Source organism: Populus alba, chromosome 1 (assembly GCF_005239225.2).
Source record: "Populus alba chromosome 1, ASM523922v2, whole genome shotgun sequence".
Classification (NCBI taxonomy): Eukaryota; Viridiplantae; Streptophyta; class Magnoliopsida; order Malpighiales; family Salicaceae; genus Populus; species Populus alba.
Genome location: NC_133284.1, coordinates 33,246,758 through 33,268,160, shown reverse-complemented (window position 1 = coordinate 33,268,160; position 21,403 = coordinate 33,246,758). Strand labels below are relative to the sequence as shown.

Genomic DNA, 21,403 nt, shown 5'->3' with positions numbered 1-21,403 from the left:
AAAACCTGTAGTGAAATCCTCATCTGACATCATTAAATTAAACAGATACCAATCGCCACATACCATGCTTTAGAGTTTACACCAGCAAACGGACATAACTTAATGGTTTAATGAAGAAGAAAAGGAACATATAATATAAACAAAAAGAGTGTCCGGTCATGGCTAGCACGTAACCATTATTCCATCGTCATGGTTGCTATTAATTAGCTTTCTAGTCTATTTCTGATGACTAATCAAAACCCTTAAAAAATTAGTAATCAGTTTCCAATTTGCCGCCCCAAGATAGATGGTGTTACCTTTTTTTTTTTTTTTTTTTTCAGATGTCATCTGCTGGAGTTATTATTAATGATTTTTCTTAATATTATTAGATTAGTCTTATTGAAATTTTTCTAATGATATTAATAATATTATAATTTAAATTTTGATGTGTCTCTAAAATTGTTTTTTTTCTCTTTTAAAGTATGCCACTTTTCTGAATAACTTCAAGTTATAAAATGCATCAAAATAACTAGCTTTAATCAATATTTTTAAATAGTTAGTGACTTTTAATGGTCTTAATTTATTTATTTTTTATATTTTTAAATATATGATGATATTAAAAATAAAAAAAATATTATTTTGATACATATATATTTTTTAAAAATTACAATTACAATGTTGATGCTGACTTACCACCAAATCATTAAAATTTCCAAACTAATGATTCACCTTGATGAATGATTTTGGTCTTACTTTGATTTTTTTTACAAGAACATATATTTTAGTGTTTCCTCGAAAGCAACACCTGTAGGCCGTGCCTGTTTTCTCAAGCAAGCAGCATTCAGGATGCAGCATCCAAGAGGAAGAAATCGCGTTTCCATCTCTCTTTCAAGTCTGGAATCTCGTCGTGAATCATTAGGAATCGACTTCGATTATCTCTTATGTGTGAAGATGTGGCGGCTCGATGAAGCGAAGGGACATTGCAGAAGATCAAGAAAGGATAATTTATCAAAGATTCTGCATGTGGCCCCACAAACCATTGAACTTGCTCAATATAACAAGGCCGGAATGGAGTAGCTATCATGGACCCTTTATTCAATAAAATACCTGAAAATGGTTGAGGCAACTTGCTCTTGATTAATGGAATACACGTCAAAATAGAGTTGGACAGTACAGCAAGGAATCTTTTAATAAGGCAGAGAGAAACAATAAACATTCAATATAACTTTGTGGCTAATCTTCTACTTTTCAAAATTTTCACGTTCACTGATCTTTGAAAATGAATGCTCTTGCTGTAGAAATAGTGCCCTTCCTATCTTTCCCCGAGTAATTTTTAACCTTAATTATTATGTTTACACAGTTGACTTTAGGATGCCTGCGTTGATAGAGCACGCGCATAGCTAGCCTTGGGGGATTGATTATATAACTAGAGGGGTGTCACAACTGAAAGAAGAATAAACTCTCTCATATTCAGAATCTGTGGAAGGGATCTCATCCTGAGAAAACTCTCAACTTCCCTTAATAGCGTCATTCTTGGCTTTGGTTTACTGCATAAAGAAACCTGATACAAGGGTCTTCAGAAAGCGAGGTACTTCCTCTACATCTTTCATTTGTTGATTTATGTCATCCAACTGCTCTGTGTTTAATGTCCTCTGCTTCCATTCTCTTCGTTTTGGCTTGTGAGATCCTGCAAGATCTGATAAAAATATAGATTCTATGTACCTATGATGATACTAGTTTACTTATTTCAAGTTTGTGTTAGTTTGCCATAGAACTGCGGTAGGTTTCTACCTCTGATCCATCTGTGATTGCAGCGGACAAGACAATTTTAGTTGAAGCCATGGTTCTGCGGCTTGATCATATCGGATTCTTGGATACAAGCAATAACAATCCTTCCTGGAAGTCCCTCCTTTTATTTTTCATCTTTATTGTTCCATGGTGTTCTGCCTCGTAACACTTCTCTGCAATTTCGATTTAATAGGTTGGACTAAATACAAATTTGAAGAAAGATCGGCATGGAAGGTGATGCCTTCAGGAAAAATACAATATTCAGGACCACCCCGGACACGTTTATGGACTTGAATTTCACGGATGAACTCTTGGTTCAAGGATATTGGTGCGAGATAAGCGATGGAGTCAACTTTTTCGAGTCTGAACCTTCCATCTCTAGTGCTGTGTATGACCCTTCACCATATTTGCCTTGTATGGGGTCTGGTCATTTGAGTATAAACACACACCATCTGACCTATCAAGAAGAAGCAGAGAACTCCCTTGAAAACCCTCCTCCAGTTTATTCTGAAAACGAGGAACAAGTGATTGAGACCATCACAACTCCAGTACACTCTGAAAGTTCCCAACCTGAAAGCAATGAATTGATCCCGGAATTCTGCGAATCATGGGAATGTCTGAAACAAGAACCCGAGGACGAAGAGATGTTCAGAGAGACAGCTGACTGGGATAACAATGATTTAGACCTGTTCCGAGAGCAGGAATTTTCAGAGTTTGGGAAGCTTCAACAAGATCCTGAACACTGTACAGTTGAAAGCGGCCAAGATTCTTATGTTCCCTGGAGTAATTTATTAGGCAGCAGAAAGAAAGGCAAGAAGAGCCAGACCAAGACAGAGAAGACAATCAGCTTGCAAGTTCTTCGAAAATACTTTTCTGGGAGCCTTAAAGATGCTGCTAAGAGTATTGGTGGTAAAAAAATATGCCATTATATTTGAATCTCATTTTCTTTTTTCTCCTTTCGTATTTAGTTTCTTTTTTTTTTTTATTTTTTTTTGAAGTTAAGGCTAATTTCTCAAGAAGGCACTGTTGCCCAGCAGACCAATAAATTCCTTTCCGTTGTGTTTTGCTTTAGCCTAGTGAACAAAAAAGTGCTTACACAGTTTGTTTCCATTGCAGTTTGCCCCACCACTCTAAAAAGGATATGCAGGCAATATGGCATCGACCGTTGGCCTTCTCGAAAGATCAAGAAGGTTAACCACTCCTTGAGGAAACTCCAAGTTGTAGTTGATTCTGTCATGGGTGCTCAAGGTCTCATTGAAGTTGATTCTTTTTATACTGCCTTCCCAGAATTGAGCTCCCCTAACTATTCTGGGCACAATCCCTTTTCATCTTTCAAGATAACCGACTACTCAAGGGAATCAAACCCAAAACCTGAGAGTCACTTGTTCAGCTCTGAAGGAACTGATTCAAAATCGCAGTCCTCTTTGAGCAGTCAGAATTCTGATTTGAGCATCTGTCATGGCCAAAATCAGCTTACCCGCACAGCCAATGGCTCGGGCACTGGACATGCTTCAGCTGTAGAAGACCCTGTCGAGGCGCTGAAGAGAACTTGCAGTAAATCAGAAATAAATTCCTTGAATCAGGAGGAATTTGCTAGAGCCAAGAGCCATGAAACACTAGGCCAGAATCAAAATCTGGGGACTCAAGCACGCCTAGCAGTAAGTAATAGCCAGGGTTTACAAGATGGAGGTGCCTTTAGAGTTAAAGCCACTTTTGGAGATGAAAATATCCGTTTTAGCTTGCAACCAAATTGGGGTTTCAGTGACTTGCGACGAGAGATTGCAAAGCGTTTTGATATATATGATTTCAGCAGAATTGGTCTCAAGTATTTGGACATCGAACACGAGTCAGTTCTTCTGACTTGTGATGCTGATCTTGAAGAGTGTAAAGATTTGCTTGGCTTCTCTCAGAGTCGCACAATCAAAATAACCCTCTATCCGGTCTCCACACCAATTCTAGGAAGTTCATTCAGCAGCAGCAGAGACTTGTTCTGATGCCAAGGCCAGTTCCTTGCTGACTTATAGTGCATGTGCACAAAATAGAAGTGTTCTGCTACAGAGGTGGAAGCTTTTGTAATGCTGGGAGATTTCGATTTTGCTAGTAATCCTTTCATTTTCATGTTAGCGTAACAGTCATCAATCTCTTTTATAAATCAAACACTATTAGAGAGCTATGAAAGATGATAAGAAATATGCAGCCTTACTTCCCAGAATCACTGGATCAATGGCTGCATATTATATTATGTAATTAGATATGTAGCATTAGATTTTCATTAGTGACTTTGATTAGAGTGTATCAAAAGCGGAAAAAAGTAGTAGTTCAGGCATCAATGGTCTCTAGTTTATTTGTTATACATAAATGGGTACAGGAAACTTGAGACTGTGTACCCTCTGGCTGGAAAGAAGGAATTTAAGGTCTCAGCATCATGGGAGTAAAAAGAGAGTTTAAAATGAAAACAGATCTGTAGTTAACCATTGATTGCTAACAGGTATATATACAGGTCTCAACAAGGAATTGGGTTTGATACGGCAGAATGAGCAACATGTTCAGCAACAATTAAGGAGACTAACTCTAAGGGAAGAACGTGTGAGGGATTAGCTCCACTCAACAAACCTCTAGATAAGGAGATCAGAACTTGAAGTTCATCTCCCTGGCAGCAGCGGGGGAAGGAAATTTAAATTTCCCTTTCCAGTTTCTTTCGCCTTTTCTGTTCTACTTTCTTAGTATAAACAACAGTCATTGTTGGCTGCAGGAGGGCTTCTCACAGTGAATTCTATTATGTCTTAAGTTTAGAAATTGAGGAGGTTGGCTACCTCGAATTAGTCAGAACTAGGAACAAGGCTTAGCTTTGTTATTTTCTTCGTTGTTTAAGTTCCAGCAGTAAGTTGTTCAATTTTCCAGCAGCAAGGCTTGTGACGCATTCTTTATAAAAAAACAAAAAAACAAAAAAAAGGCTTCTTGACCTATAACATTGTTCTATATATAAAACACAATCTATCAGATTGTAAGAACAACAGCTTGCTTCCCTTTGAGGACAATCATTTGAATCTTTGAAAAGATGTCTTCGGGGGATTTTAATAACTACCAAGTATTTATATATAAAAGAAGAAGAAGCATTCTTGTGAGAAAGCGAGCTCATGCGATTATAACACAAAAAGATATCAAGAATTTGAGGAAAAAGAAAATAAAGAACAACAAAAACAATTCCACCCAGTGCTCCTAGGTGTGGTGGTCTTATATTTACCATGCACCACTCGGTCCTAGCAACAACAATACAAACAAACCTATCAAGAGTAAAACAACTCAGTCCATGTCCTGCCTGCTGAAAATCACCAGAAACAAATTAATGGTTAATTTCATCGTCTCCTTATAGCTATAAAACACGATACAGCAGCCATGAATACTGACGCTGCAATGGAACTTACACCATCAAACACGTTTGCAAAGCGCATTTCTTGCAGATCCCACAGAGTTGAAACACAAAGACATATCCCTTCAAAGACATCTACCAAGATAGCCATAGCACTCTTATATAAATGAAATTATAGCTAAGAAATTAATTAATGCCTCCTTTATGTATAGTACGGCTTAGAGAGTGAGGGGCAAGAGTAAGTTCAAAGCACATAAATATGCAGCTTTGTTAATGGAAAGAGAAGTTATTGTAGAATTAGGTGAACGGAGTTGGATTTTTGCTGCCTCATGGGAATGGCTGCTGCTGCTTCTAGGATGCTTCCTTGCTATTTCATGATGATTCCGTAGCAGGTACGGACATGGTGTCACTTGAAGTAACTTGCTGTACCATTGACAGAATCTCCATGTCGAAAATGAAGGGCCTTAACTGGGCTGGGAAATATTTATCAATCATGTATTATCAGGCCATCCATGGGCTAGATGCCCTCGTTTAGACTTGTGTTCTCCACCTCAATAAACTACTTCCATGGCTGTGGACACTCGGTTGTTTAGGGGTCCGATTTTGATTAAATTGATTATTTCAGTTAGTTTTTGTTTTTGGTTTTTATTTAATTTGGCTGTATTAATACTTTTTATCATGATGTCTTTCACACATTGTTCTGAGTAATATAATTAACACAGATTCTACCCATTTAAAACTTAATCCCAGTTCCTTATTGTCCCAAATTTATTTTATATCACACCTGCACAACTTAATTGTATCTGTTTAACCTGATGGTTCTTCATCAATTGAGATTGGTTTTTTTTTTTTTTTTTAAAAAAATATCACTCGACTAAAAATGAAAAATCTATAATATATTAAGTGATTGTTTAAGTGTGTTGTAGAGGTTGTATTTCAAATCATTCATAAATACATAAAAATAAATTTTATTTTATTTTTTAAAATTTATTTTTAATATCAATACATCAAAACAATTTAAAAACAATAAAAAAAAACTAATTTTATCAAATTTTAGACAAACAATATTTTAAACACAATATCAAACACCCTCTAAATTTAACATAAACAGAATATATATAGACACACACACCATCTCCATTAATTTTTACAAGAGAAATGGAAGATAGGAGTCTAATTCAATTTAAGAGAGAATAAAGGGTTTGATATTTGAAATTTATGGCTATATTTAGAAAATGCACTGTTTAATTAAGTTTTTTTTTTGGTCGTCGTGGTGGATATGATTCTAGAATTGCTACTAGTATAGGTAACATAATGAGAGCAAATAATTTGCTCATAAGGAAAAAGTGATGAATCGACTAAATTCTCACACTCTCTCTCTCCTTCATTATTAAAAATTATTTGGCGACTGTTGATATTGATTCTATTGTCATTTCATTTGCAGTATTAGAGCCTTGGATCTTCGAACACTAGGCATGGCACCTAACACAAGGTCCAAGATCTAAGAAAACTAGAGGATTCCCGTGACTCTATTAATAAGGAGCAAATGCAAAAATATGAGCAAGTGATGAAGTTACTGAAAGTTTATGGGCAGAAACTAAACAGTGTTTAAGCTAACCATAAATCCAGAATATAAGAACTAAAGGACCTCATTAGTGGGCTCTTTTTTCAACAAGGCTCGATTTTGTAGAAGCTATAATCAACTATTGTTGAACATGGTCCGATGAAAGTTTACTGGGACCTTCACGATGGAGATTCTGCTTTAAAACCTTGCGGGACAATTAATATTTTGATATGAGGGAGATAGATGAATCTAAAAAACTTAAAGTAGCCTCTTATTCCTTAGATAATGTGGCTCTTTATTGACATTAAAGTTTCATGAAAAGTTTTAAGTAGTCAATAGATCTCATAGGGTGAGTATATAAAGGCTTTATGTTGTAGGTTTAGGGGACAAAAGGATTCTTTAAAAGAGTTGAAGGATCTTAAATAAAATAAGAGACTAAAGGTTTATATCCAAGATTTTTATATTTTATGAAACACGGCTAAGATTAGGGAGAAGCAAGTTTTAGTGTTCTTTATGGTGGTTTGGAGGTGGAGGTAAGAACCTAAGCAAGCCTATAACTTAGTCGCTTATAAGAGAATGTCATGTACTATTGCAGAAATTATTGTCGCACTTGATATCACAGTGATTTTTAAAAATTAAAAATTATGGAAGAATAGATTTTTGGCATGTTGCTCTTAGATAGAAAAATATCTTGTTTAAAGAGTCACCACCTAATATTATGGTTATTAAAAATTCTAATTGGTCAACAAAGATTCTATGATACGGAACCAGTTACGTAAGAGAAAAGATATTATCATCCTTTAAGCGTTCTACTTGAGATAGATTGCATTACTAGTTTTGTATTAAATTGCTAAGAGTTTGTTGGTTTATGCTATGATGGTCTATTTGTGATATTTTTTACTATGATGTTAATGAATGTTCAATTACAAATACTTCTAACTTTAGCTTTGGCAAGTATTACGTAGCAAAAAAATAATGTATAGTATTCTCGACTCTAGCGTTAGTGAATAAACTAATAAAATAAATTTAAATCAATGCATATAAATTTTTTTTAAAAAAATATATCGTATACTAGATTTTCATTTCTTAGTAAAAATTTACAAATCAATTATACAGTGAAATATCTAAAAGATCAATTATACTTAATTTCTAGTCCAGTTGATTTCTTGATTCCAGTTCTAGAGCAATTTTTTTTTTTTTGTGTTATTAGTGTAGTAAAAGAATAGTATAATCTAACATGAAAAGTTAATTATTTTTGCTCCTTTTTAATCATTAAAAAATGATATCAAAAGAAAATAAAGTTTTTTATGGAAAATTAATAGATATTGTGTTTAGAAACTGCAATATTAATTGAAATTATATGGATATTTCTAATCACAACACCAATTAAATGTCACAGTTTTAAAAAAATTCTCCTGTATCATTTCGCTTTTTATTTTAATTTTATGTGTTAATTTTCTAATTTATCACCAAACAACTTGGCTTTTTACGATACATCATGGATGTCAGCATTAATATTTGTCTTTTCCTAGAAATGATCTTCTTGTCAAAGGTGCATGAGGTATATAATGATAGCTCTAGTTGAAGAGGAATCATTTGTCTCTGTGACCCAACCGTCCATGATGTTTACAAAATTTGATTTTTTTAAATAAATTTTAAAAAATAAAAAAATATATTATTTTTATATATTTTAAAAACTAACCACTAACACAATATCAAATACCACCTAAATAAAAAATTCAGCAAGATATTGTAGCTGTGAAAATGAGAGACTGAACCGTATAGTTAAAGATAATTTAATTTGGTAGTTTAATAATAATAAAAAAAAAAGGCAGAGGGCTTAAATCAATGATTGATAAGGAAGCTGATATTACATCACATATGTGAGGCACCATGCTGATATCTCCAGGTTTCTCTCTTCCTTTCACCTCCTGAATCTGGGGATTCTTATTTTGCTTGATTTGGCTGGTGAGAAAAAAAAGAAGCATGATATCTTGATTTGTTTTGAGAGTGATATTTCAATTTCAATGATTTTGTTTGACTTGTCAATGAGGAACATATGGGTTTCTGGAATGTCTGCAAAATATGGCTCCAGATATAATCAGGTCGTCAACCTTCATCTGCTACTGCTCTTCCTGAAGGTCTTGGCATGAGGCACGGCAAAACCCAAGGGAAAAACCAGTTTCTGGAATCCTTGAAAGCAGAAGATGAAATGATTGTTGAAGACATGCAGCCATCAATGTTAGCCCAATATACATCAACTGCTCAAAAGCTAACTGATCCTGTCACTTTGATCGCGGAGAAGAAACTCAATGTCACTCTAAAACGGGATGCATGGTGGAATGAGTAACTTCGATGTTCAAGGGAAATTATCACTTCAAATTCTTAGCCAAGAAGATGGGTTCATCCAAGTTCAGGTCTAACATCAATCTCTCTCAGACACTCTGTCTCTGTTGTTTGTGAGCATGAGGGTTTCTACCATCTTCCTAGGTTTACTATTGTTTATGAGCAGAATGCTCATCTTTCCACATCAGCCTCTAATTTATTACTGCTCTTTTCTAACTAACTAGAATTTACATAAACATGTGAAATGCATACACTTGATTTGATAAAGTTCGCTTCTTAATTTGGTCTATATCATCTGCAGCCATAGTGGGATATTGCTGAAGGGTTGGACCATTTATAGTAAATCACACCATCCTCTCTCATGAATAAAATGCTTTTGAAATAAATTGTTTCTATGTCTTATAATGGCTACTTAACACTTACAGATAACTAGAATTTCATACCCTTTGGCGAGACTTTCAAACATTTAGCAGCATATATATGTGTGTGTGGCTTTGATTTTGAAGTTACCGCAGTAGCTTCTATGCTTTGTCTTATTAACATTATGATGTCTATTTTGTTTTGCAGATTGAAACTAGGGGAATCCATGCGTCATTTTCGAGACACGTCCTAACATGAACAAAGAATTATGCGCTAATGAAAGCATTTTAGGCTTGAGGGATCCCAACAGACCTTTCCCCACTGGTCAAAACAGGGATCCAGGTGTTGGATTTTGAAGTGGAGAATGCAAAGAGTTGATGAGTCAATGGTGCCCCTGACACGTGGATACAAATCTAAAGCAATAGCTTATCTGATCACTTTACACTTTCTGTTGTATGTTTTAATGCTATGTGTAATTCGTGCATATTGCAGTCGATTGCTGGCCATCTGATTCTGGAAATGAAACATATGTCAGCATCGAGTATGAAGCTTCATCAATGCTTGATCTATGAAACATTGTGATTTCAGTTCCTCTACCAGCCCTTCGAGATGCACCAAGTGTTAGGCAGATTGATGGAGAACAGAAGTAAGAATTTTGCTCCATTCTATTGTTGTTTCATTGGTGTATCAAGTTGAAATTAATTTGGTGGAGATCCATATGCTGGGTGGAGTAGAAATTGTCAATTCAAGTTTTGCTGACAGCATTTCTCTAAAAATCAGTAACATTTAACTTTGATTTCCATTAAAGTTGCTTTAAAAAAACTGACACTCCCACTTTACACTTCTATAGCACCTTCTTTTAATCAATCAGCTATTCAACCGACACATTGCAGCTTCTCAGACAGCACTTGAAGACATCACAACAAACTTTGGAATTTCTACTACATGATGCTTCCCTTTCAAGCACTGAGAAACGCAGGCAGTCTGCATCGCCCTTCACACAGGTCTCGTTCCACAAATACTTACCACATTCTATCATCTGTCTCCTAGTTTTTTTACATATTAGACACTACAACTACAATTGGGATGATAATAATTATCATATCCATTTGTTCAAAAACATCATTCAGCTTTATCTCTATTGGTTTTCCCCTTTCCCTGTAGAGAAATAGACATCTGTTAAGCATGATGACAGTCTATGTCATGTTCATTGTTGCTGGAAAGCATCCACTCAACCTGATTCGAAAGCAATCAAGAAGCAAGGATAGAATCTTTGACCTCTGTTTTTGAACTTGAGACCTTTTGTTAAACCTTTCGAACCATTGGTAATTTCAAGGAAATAACTAGGCCTGGCTAGGTTTGGTAGGATAGACGGGTATAAAACCCTTTTTTTCTTATTGAAAGTGGACATAAGTTGCCCAACATGAATTCACTGTGAATCATACACTCGTGTATGCGTGTATTTTTAGACTCACATTTTGGTTACAAGATCAAACTACTAAATAACTCATCTTTCACATCAGTTTTTCCCATTTATTCCCTTATAATCAGATTACTTTCCCTTTCTCTCTTTGCAGGACCTCTAACGTAGACATACAATTTACACCAGCATTACTTCGGATCTCTCCTTTATGTACAGATTTCAGCTTCTTCTTGCTTGCTTCAGCTGCAGTATGCCCTTTTGCTTTGAAACTCCTTTCATGTTTATATACTAACAGAAACTTCTGCATCAGTTAATGTATAGTTTTGCATGCACAAGTTCACCTTATTATAAACATCTACTTTGTATGAAACACCACTGAAGTTTTTGTAGAACAATTCTGGTGTTATGTATCCAATTGTTCCTCTTGCTGTAGTAACCGTGACAGTTTATCATCTCCCATTTAATATGAGACTTGATTAAATTTCAACTAGGATTGTGATCTATGATCTTAAATGAACCTTCATCACTTTTCTGTTGAGGCATGCCCATGCATTCAACAAAGACTTTCAGTCCTTCTTTGCTTGGAACAAATAATTTCCTCTGGAAATAGGGAACCCAACTTCGACCATCCTTCTTCTCCTAGGTGACTTTAATGTTATACAAGGCTTTAACAACTTGGGAATATGATATGTGCCTGGCCTTTATCAGTTTGTTCAGGACATTTTTATCTTAATAAAAGAAAATGTTAAAGTATATATAGTATATATACCAATTGTTTTTTGAAGATCTGATCAGTTTTTGTTAGATAAGTATGTTATATCGATGATGGTGTGAATATGGTAATAATTATTTTTTAAAGTATTTTAAAAAATTATTCTTGCACCAACAAATCAAAATATTCTAAAATTTAAAAAAAATAATTTAAAAAATTATAAAACACAATCGCAATTCCAAATAACTTGTTAATGTAGAAAAGAAAAAAAAAAATGTCAGAAATTGTGATCTTTGCCGATAAATTTCAACATGGTTGTCAAATTGCAAATTGGTGTTTTGGAGTGCATTATTATGCGATATGAAAGCATATTTAAAAGTGTAATTGCAAGTTGTTTTTTAAAGTGTTTTTTATTTAAAAATACATTAAAAAAATGCTTTTTTTATTTTTTTAAAATATTTTTATATAAACATATTAAAATAATTTAAAAATATTAAAAAAAATTTAAATTATTTTTTAAAAATATAAAAATAAACAACTCGGAATCAATGATTGTATTAAATATGTAATTGTTCATTCTCATGACTTGGGACAGTGAAGAATGATTGGAGAAGGGTTCCCACCATTTATGGCTTTATATTCTAAAATCATTGAATCAGAAAGCTATTATAACAGCTGTTACCCGCGGGGCCTCACATCTAGTTAAAATGCTATAAAAACATACAATTTTTATAATCATAGGCACATGTTATACAATTTCCTATGATTATAAAATTGTCATGTGCTCAAACGAGGCTCAATTTTTTAATTTTCGGTTTGAAAAAAAAAAATGGCAGAGAGCCAATAAATGTCGGTCCAATCAGTTGTCTTGGTCGGTCCGCTAATCGGACAACCTGGAGATCGCAACTACGAACTAAGAACCTGGCAGCTAGCCAGCCAATGCAGAAGTGGAAGAAAGCCAAATCCTTTCTTCCATTACTCCACGTCATGGTTTTACCAAACCCCCCATTTTCATCACTAGCGCGTGTACGTACTTCTCCAACAGTACACGTTCCGCCAGCACTATATAATTGGTTCAAATTGACCAATCTCTTTCAAATCGCGTGGATCTAAAAATGGCGAAAATCCCTTACGCTAAAGTGATCGTATCACTACATTCCACACCCTCTCTCCCCATCTCACCTAAGCGCGTGCTATACTTCACCAATGAGGTTCTCACACGAGCTAAAGCTGTACAAACCCACGACGATCGGTTCAAATTGACCTCTCTCTGTGACAGCGCGTGAGGACATTATTATTATCTGGCGTTTCTATTTTTAAAAGAAACAGGGAGGGAAATAGATTTCAATAAATGAAAAGGAAAAAAAAAAAAAAAACAGCCAAAACATACTGTCTGTCTGTCCTTCTAATTCCAATCTTCTCTCTCCTCTCTCAGCAAATTACAAATCATTCCTTTTTTCCTTCTTATAGCTTCGATTTCAAACCCTAACTTTTCGAATTGGTGACCTAAAAGATGGGGTTATGGGAAGCTTTTCTCAATTGGCTACGAAGGTATAATCCTTTTATCTTTGTGTTTGTTTAGATGCTGAGAATGTTTGGAACTGTTTTTTTTTTTTTTTTTTTTGCTGTTTGTTTTATTTGTAAAGATTGATTATTGGGGAATTGTGGCTTAAAAATTGGTTTCAATGGCTATTTGGGTTTTGATATTAATTGATAGGCTTACTGTCAAATTAAACCATTAATGAAAAAGCTCAAATTGTTTTTTATATCATTTAATTGGGAAATCTAATGGGATTTATGTGAACTTTGGATTTCTTGTGTAATTTATTTGGAGGGAGTCTGTGGAATTTTTTTTACGGGTTATTCGGTTATACGAATCATAGGATGGAATACTTGATTTTCAACACCTGGAATTAGTTTTAATTGTTTTTCTGGGTAACCTTGGCTGCAAGAGTGGAACTATGAAGGAATTGCGAGGCTTTTGTGGTACTGCTGTTGTGTCAGTGGTTGTTGCGATTGGGAGGGTAGAGAGGGGGTGTTGTTAATGTAATTGTCATGCCATCAATTCATTAGTATGAGGTGTGTTAATTTATGGTGGTAAAGACAGCTGTGATGATGAGAATAAGGGCAATGATATAGTATGAATGCACACCATATGATGATTGGATTATTATGAGCTTAAAAGTCTTCAGTTTAGCTTCACTAAAGCTCCATGAACCTGATACCATGAGTTTTTGAACCGGAGCAGCGTTGGTTTGTGAAGGAAGAAAACGACAGCATCAATTGCCATTGTTGTTAAATTTTTTTAGAAAATTTGAAGCTGTAATGTTATGGCTGTACTGAATTATAGAAATTGTTTTGTAAGAAGTGAGAAAAAAGGAAAGATGGTGTTAGGTAGCATGTTGGCAGCCTTGTTAGTCTGTTTGGTAGTATGGTGAGGTGTGGTTGAAACTACTTCTTATTCCAATCACAGTTTTGAAAGTGTTTGGTTAATTAACACACACCACAGTTTTGCATGGTTTCACTGAAAACTCTCTTTAAAACTTGGTTAAGAAAAAGCTGCTATTTATAGCTTTTTTAAAACTTATTTTTTCAAACCATAACTGCAAAAGCTACCAGAGCACACACTTATAGTGTCTCGTTTATTCCACACTGTTTTTGTTTTTGCTTTCAATTCTTGTTTATGCTTCTTTTTGATTTTCCATGTGGAGAGACAATCAGAAAAAGTTCCACTTGTATTGAATAGATTACTGGTTCTTAAGATAATCGAAAAGATTTTGATACTCAAGTCATGTACCCTTCTGCATGAAATTCATTTATTTTTTCAGCCGTTCCTATGCAAAAAAATATTCCATGAGAACTTTAAACCATGCTGTTTCCACTGGCCTTTTTGCTCTTATTCTTTTTGGATGGGCTTTAAAGATTTTTTTTCTGTACGGGAAGTTATTTTTTGTGAAGCCTTATGCTTTAAGGCAGATTGTTCATTTGTATTTGATTATCCGTATCTCCAATATTGATATGGATGGCATGAATGTTCATTCTTGGATTGGGAGTTTCTCTATATTTATTGCCAGGCTGTCTGGGTTGAAATGAACACATTTATCCATGCTGCTCATCGTTTCCGTTGGTTTCTAACCTGGAGAGACTTTTACACATAATTGAATCTTTCTATCTAACCTGTTTTCTCTAATGTGTTTATAGTCTCTTTTTCAAGCAAGAAATGGAGCTGTCTCTTATAGGACTTCAGAATGCTGGGAAAACTTCTCTTGTAAATGTTATCGCTGTAAGTAAAAGTTCTTGTGAGAGTTGTGATATATATTTTTTATGCTTCTCTTCTACTTTGATTTTGATGCTGATGGCTGTATTTTTGTTTCTGGCTTGTTGATTCTAGACTGGTGGATATAGCGAAGACATGATCCCAACAGTATGCCATTATCTCAAAAATTGTCATTCCATTACGAGGAAAATTATACCTGAGAAGCTTTCAATCAAATTGCAATTTTTTTTTTATTCATGATGATGTTAATCCTATTGACATTTTAGTCACCTCTTTTTTCCTACAGGTTGGATTTAACATGAGGAAGGTTACAAAAGGCAATGTCACAATAAAGTTGTGGGATCTTGGAGGTCAACCAAGGTTCCGCAGTATGTGGGAGAGATATTGTCGCGCAGTTTCAGCCATTGTGTATGTCTCACACTTTTTAATATTTGTATAAAACTGTCTTTGAACTCAGGAATTCTCATTATATTAGTTTTAAAAATGGCCATCGCTTATTATTAATTACGGAGGACATTTTGTATTTTATTTTTTTTCTTTTGTTTGTTTCCCTTTGTGAAATAAAACATGTGTTTTGTTGGTCTTTTAGTGGATGTTAATCTCCCATAGAAATTGCTGGTCACTTTTTAAATGCTTTTATAGTGTTATTGGATGGGATTTTGGACTAATAGAGTATCCTATTCATACAGTGCCCTAAATAAAAGAGTTGCAATTTCACGATGGCCTTTTATTTAATTCATGGTTTATGTTTATCCCACTCTTTCTGTTGCATCTGCACCTCTGTATTTCAAAGCTAAACATGTGGATTACAATGTACCATTTTAGTTGTGTGGGGGCTGCAAACTAGTTAAATTAGTGAATGTTGTTGCACATGGTGAAGATTTGCTTATGGATAAGATGTCTTCTGCATTCAACTGTCTGGTAAATGAGCTTAGTAATTTATATTACTTGTTTTCTCTGATTTTCTTGCAGATATGTCGTGGATGCCGCTGATTTTGATAATTTATCTGTCTCGAGAAGTGAACTTCATGATCTTTTAAGTAAACCCTCTCTGAGTGGTATCCCTTTGCTGGTACTGGGAAATAAGATTGACAAACCAGGAGCCTTGTCCAAGGAAGATTTCATGGAACAAATGTAAGCTTCAACTAAATATCTTAAGATCCGTTTAGGAGGCTTGTCAAACGCTTTTGTATTATCAGTTTTCAGAGCATTTTATGGTAAGAATAATGTTATTCTGTGCAGGGGGCTCAAGTCCATCACCGACAGAGAAGTATGCTGCTACATGATCTCATGCAAGAACTCAACCAACATCGACACAGTTATTGACTGGCTTGTAAAACATTCAAAATCGAAGAATTAAGCATCAGTTCCTGTACTTTTCGCTGCCGCAGTTATGATTTTGAGTTGCTCATTTTCATTTTCATTTTTTTAAAATTGTCTGCTATGTCTAGCTGGGTTATCGATGTCTGACCATTGTCTTTATTTTCTCCCGGTGGCCTAGTCATTGCATGTATCATTTGAGTTCACATCCAAGTTTTATTGACTCGCCAGTATGCTGTTTGGTTGCTTACTGGTTTGATTTTTATATGTGAATATTAATCAATTGGTGTGATTTCCGAATGCAAACTTGCTACTCATAGTGGTTTTGAATGGAATAATGGATTTTGCTTGTGTCGTCAGTTTTGTATTTCTTTGAGGTGCTGGTATGGTTGTATATTCCCTGTGGAGTAGTCGCTGTGCGTGTATGGCACGCCTGTTGGCTTCACCTATTTTTGGCTGCGGTCTAAACTCTGAACACCCATGGCCTTATGCAAGTTGAAGGACTCGTCAAAAGGTTTGATTGTAAAGAAATCATGCCGCAAATATAACAAATCTATCTTAGGGTAGTTGATTTTCGCCAAACAACATCTACTATTTTAACTGGTGTCTTTCTCGATTGAAAGAACGAGCTTTCTTGTTTAGTATAAAAACACAAAAAAAAAAAAAAAAAAAATAAAATAAAATTGGAAACGCTTCTCAATATTTGAACATCGTAGATTAAATATTTGTTTTATAAAAATATTGTATATACTAATTTTTTTTTGTGTTTTTATACCTAAAAAATTATATAAATAAAAAACTCATGCATATATATAATCAAATAAATAAAAAATTATGTGGATTAATGGCATGATGAAAAGATTAATATTTTATTCTAAGTGCAGAAGTGTCGAAATAATAAATAACCTGGCAAGACTAATGTCGAAACACAAGAAAATGAACTATATAAATAGAGAAAAGTTGAAAAGAACTTTTGAGATGTGATATTGATGTAAAGATTTAATCAAAGATTAAAAAAAAAAGTTGTTAATGTTAGAGGATCTATTAATGGTATTTCAAATAAATATAATATAAACTCTTTTTTTTATTCGACTGGAAACCATACACACATGAGGTTCTAATAGGGTGATTTATCGGTATTAACTCATTATAAATTATTAGCATGATCATATTAATCATCTTATCTAACTAACATTATACTTGTAAATATTGTCAGGTATTCATGATGCTAACTTATGTTAACAACAAATCAAGTTCCTCTCCTAACAATGATGTCGACCGAAAATTATAAAGGATCAAGCATTTATTGTACAAAGTGTTATACAACATAAATCTAGATTAACCATTTAACAAGTAAGGTATTAAGAGTGAATAAGATAAAAATAATAAGACATGTTAATAACAAACTTTCTTGGATCTAAACATTCACCTCGACATAATAAACTTAGCTAAACATTATGAAGAAGAGAAACATAAATAAACAAAATAAGATCATGAATATGATATAAGTTAACTAAATATATGAAAGGAAATGAAAAAGTATAAATAAGAGATTAATATAACATGAAAGAAAACTTGAACATTACAAAGAGAGAAAGCAAGAAAATGATCTTGATCTAAAAAACAGGATACCTAAATATATAACAAATACCTTCTTTTATAAGCTAAAATTCAAAACAATTGATTAGATTACTAATTATTTAGTTGGTGGCCAACTATTGACTTGTTGGCTGGTTATTGACATTGTTGGCTAGTTAAACCGTCATTGCTAAAATCGGAATTGAGTACATAGTTTTTATGATAGTTGTGGGCAATTGTCTCAACTTTTCATTAAAAAAAAAAAAACTAGAGCTCATTTGGACTTCTAAAACTCGAGATATATAATAAAATAAAAAATATTATGTAAGGCTTCATATATTAAAAATATTATCTAAGAGTAAATATTTTTTATTTTCAAAAATAAAGTTAATCTATATAAGAGATTAAAAAACAATTATAGATGAATCAATATAATATTTTTAAAAACTAAATACACGTAACAATTATTAAAAAAAATCTCTATTTAAACATCGTTAAATAAAAACAAAAACAAATCATTGAGGAGATATTAATTGAAACATAATTTTAAAGAGAAAAAAAGACATTAAAAAAATATAACAATTAAAAAGTAATATTAGAAAAAAAAAAAATAGTTTGGATGCTATAGCTTAACTCGTCATATTTGTGCTCCTGTCCATGGACTAAACCAAGTTTAATAATTTTTTAAAATTTATATTAAACCTTAAAAAAAAACAAAAGATGGCCAAAAAACATCTCAGGCTCATGGTGCAATGAGCCTGGGCCATTGCAAGGAAAAGTTAAGGTGTGTGGGTGAGTCTTCAAGCTCTCAGGCTCTTAGACTTGGTTTTATTTTTTTATATTTTAAAAGGCTGTTTTTTTTTTAAAAAATATATATATATATGCGGATGACATGTCGTCTACAAGGTTAGATTCCGGCATGAAATTGGAGCAGTGCTTTTTTTGTCCAAAAAACCTATTTTTTAAGCCATTTCAACCAAAAACAAAACCTCACCTACATCTTTGGAATACCTATAAATCAATCCATCAATTTAAAATACCTAAAAAATAGTCTAAAAATACAAAATCAAATCGACTTAGATTTATCTTTCTTGGTCTAGATATGTTTTTTAAGCAACATTAGGGTTTTAAACAACCACCATCAAGCTTCTCTCATCTCATGAAATCAGTGAACACAAAAAAAAACCCGTTTTAGTGGTTGGAAATGGCTTGAACGAAGATCTTCTCTCTCATCATTGAATCTGGCGACTCCTCTCTCTCTCTCTTGTCTCTCTAACGAGGGACTAAAATAAACTTTTATACAAAAACTGATTTTTGTGAAATCTAAAAGGACCTAAATTATATAATTTGCATTGTTTTTAAAGTTTTGAGAACCTAAGTGTATTTAACAAAAAAAAATTTAGCACACCCCATGTTTGACGTCTTTTTTCATTTTGATCCCTTTCATTTCAATTCTATCATTACCTAAGAAATTAAAAGTATTTGGTCTGGAATTAAGTTTAAATTACCCAAAATAAAACTTTGAGAACCAAATTGAATCATTGAAAAATACATGATATATCCACAGTTTTTTAATGAGTGAATTGTCTCAAAATACATTTTTCATTTAAATTAATTAATCTAAACAAAAACCAACTTTAAATTTTATAAAGATTTAACAGTGATGAGATTCAATATGTCAAAAAGAAAAAAGAAAAAAGAAAAAATAAGATGATATAATATAAGAGAGAAATGATGAATAAATAGGTTACTGAAGATATGTTAGGAATTCATTCTTAACATATTCGATATTATTAGAAGTATCTTAATAAAATGATTACAATCATATCTTACGATTCTATTTGATAATCTTCTAAAATATAATTAAAATTATCTTATCGAAATCTGTCTGAACACCTGCCGAGAACAGATTCTCAGTGCATCATCCGATACGTTTTTTCTCTCTCTCCTTTCTCTCTCCTATTGTATCATCTGATCTCCTCTCTCTCTTTCTTGATACGTTGAACCAACGCTGACATCTCCCATAGAACGTATTCAAGCTATGCTATGCCTGTATAGTAATTACAAACTCTTTACCCTCACACTCTCTCCCCCTGGCTTAATAATTATAGAGTATGATTGAGTAGGCAAATTAAAGGTACGACAAGCGAAACCTTGTAGTGATAATTTGTGGGTTTTGGTTACTTTTGTTAGCTATGTAGGCTTACCGTCGTCAAAGATTGTTTTGTTTATAAAGATAATACTGGGCAACTCTTTGAAGCTTCTGGGTTGCAGCCTTTTCCATGTTAAGTTGCACGACTCTTTTTTCTGGGTTTTGTTTTTGTGTAATTTTTAATTGAAAAACCTTTTTTTTTTTGTTTGGTGTCAGTTCTTAATGTTGGATTGGATGCCTGGCTGCATATTCTCTTTATGTTCTTTTTTTTTCCCATGTATTTTTTCCCTCGTGTTGTGGCTGTATGTAGTAAAGGTTGTGAATTTGTTGTTTAATGTTTCATGCTGGTTATCGTAGTTTATCTGACTTTGTGACTGATGGTTGTCTTGCCATTTATACTCGACCATTACTTTTTAATAGAACATCAAATCAGGGTCAGCAAAACTAGAAGTTCATTGGCATGCTCTGTGAAGTTCCATCAACTTCATTACTGTCTGTGTTTTGGCAGAAGGGGTGGGCAAAATCGAGGGCCTTTTGGACCTAATCAGGCTACAGGTTATGTTCATTTACTAAGCCTAAATTTTATCGTGTTGTTTCAAGGCAGTGTCCAGTTCATTTTTGCCACCCGTGCAGTCCATTCCATTCCATATTTTGGTGCTGTAGTAAATCAGACACTAGTCAATGTTGTTATTTTACTGGAATCATTTACCAATCAAATCTGCAGTGGAGCTTCTCTTCTAAAATGTTTTTTGCACCTGAACATGAATAGTGTGCTGTAAAATAATGTCTCTGGTTTCTTCTTGCATGCCCATCTCAGCAGTCAACTCTATCTATTTATTCTTTGTGGGCTGAGTTGGGATTTAATTCTCTGTGTTTCTTTAATTATTCTGTAGATAACGAGGTAACCAAAAAATTCTGGTTTCATCCTGTCATGAATAGCATGATTCCAATGGGGCATTCCGAGAATTAAATAAACTCTGGACCTCTTGCACCCAAAGCAAGAATCATACCACTAGATCAATGCCATCTATGATCCAGGAAAGCAAAACCTATATGGCCCTTTAATTCCTGAAACAGGAAAATAGGCCGTTTTATGTTGGGTTTGGTTGCTTTGCACCCAACCTGAGAATTTTCCCGAATCACTTTGGATTATCTAACCACATATTTTCTTATTCACTAACCGAATCAGATACTTTCTTGATTCTTAAACTATGATTTATATCAATGAAGGTTCCTCATATGATTTTCTTTTCCTTCTGCACATTAACAGGCTCTACTGCATTGAGTAGAATTTTGTCAAAACAGAAAAACTCATGTTATACAATGTGTTGATGGAAAGCATATAGATCGTTGACATTAAACTATATATCCTAGCGTTTTAGTTATTTGGCAAGACTGAGCTGACTGTAAATTTGGCAGAAAGCCAATCACTGAGATTTCTTGCCCAACAGACTGAACCTTTTGATGTGTAGATATACAAGCTGACTTTCAAATTCTTTCCCGTGGTATAGCATGTCCTCTTGCATTAATTGTA

The 21,403-nt window shown here is 33.8% G+C and overlaps 3 protein-coding genes and 1 long non-coding RNA gene across 12 annotated transcripts in view; all 4 read left to right on the top strand.

The window, feature by feature from the left end:
- Positions 1–1,313: 1,313 nt before the first annotated feature.
- LOC118055275 (protein NLP2) lies at positions 1,314–4,093 on the top strand. 2 transcript variants are annotated; one of them, XM_035067123.2, is made up of 3 exons: positions 1,314–1,567; positions 1,961–2,676; positions 2,884–4,093. In XM_035067123.2, exons 2-3 carry the CDS (start codon positions 1,995–1,997, stop codon positions 3,759–3,761), a joined length of 1,560 nt encoding a protein of 519 aa, XP_034923014.1. In that variant the 5' UTR covers positions 1,314–1,567; positions 1,961–1,994; the 3' UTR covers positions 3,762–4,093. The 2 variants fall into 2 exon arrangements, with proteins under 2 accessions (XP_034923014.1, XP_034923013.1); XM_035067122.2 differs by having other exon boundaries at positions 1,315–1,567; positions 1,794–2,676.
- A 4,350-nt stretch (positions 4,094–8,443) lies between these two features.
- Positions 8,444–11,267, top strand: LOC118055314 (uncharacterized). The gene is made up of 4 exons (XR_004688639.2): positions 8,444–9,118; positions 9,615–10,053; positions 10,258–10,411; positions 10,985–11,267. It is a non-coding gene; the product is annotated as an uncharacterized lncRNA (long non-coding RNA).
- Positions 11,268–12,909: 1,642 nt separating this feature from the next.
- LOC118055345 (ADP-ribosylation factor-like protein 8a) lies at positions 12,910–16,439 on the top strand. Its single transcript, XM_035067222.2, has 6 exons — positions 12,910–13,093; positions 14,744–14,825; positions 14,934–14,966; positions 15,106–15,227; positions 15,792–15,953; positions 16,062–16,439. The coding sequence occupies exons 1-6, from the start codon at positions 13,056–13,058 to the stop codon at positions 16,177–16,179; spliced, it is 555 nt and encodes a 184-aa protein (XP_034923113.1). The 5' UTR covers positions 12,910–13,055; the 3' UTR covers positions 16,180–16,439.
- A 2,976-nt stretch (positions 16,440–19,415) lies between these two features.
- The window catches only part of LOC118055184 (uncharacterized), a 7,531-nt gene continuing 5,543 nt past the window's right edge, over positions 19,416–21,403 (top strand). For 4 of the 8 annotated variants that reach the window (XM_073407143.1, XM_073407144.1, XM_073407145.1 and 1 more), the window contains exons 1-2: positions 19,416–20,424; positions 21,342–21,403. The exon at positions 21,342–21,403 is cut by the window's right edge and continues 134 nt beyond it. In XM_073407143.1, coding sequence (XP_073263244.1) covers positions 20,247–20,424; positions 21,342–21,403 — 240 coding nt within the window. In that variant the 5' untranslated portion in view covers positions 19,416–20,246. The other 4 variants (XR_012168978.1, XR_012168980.1, XR_012168977.1 and 1 more) reach the window with 3 other exon arrangements.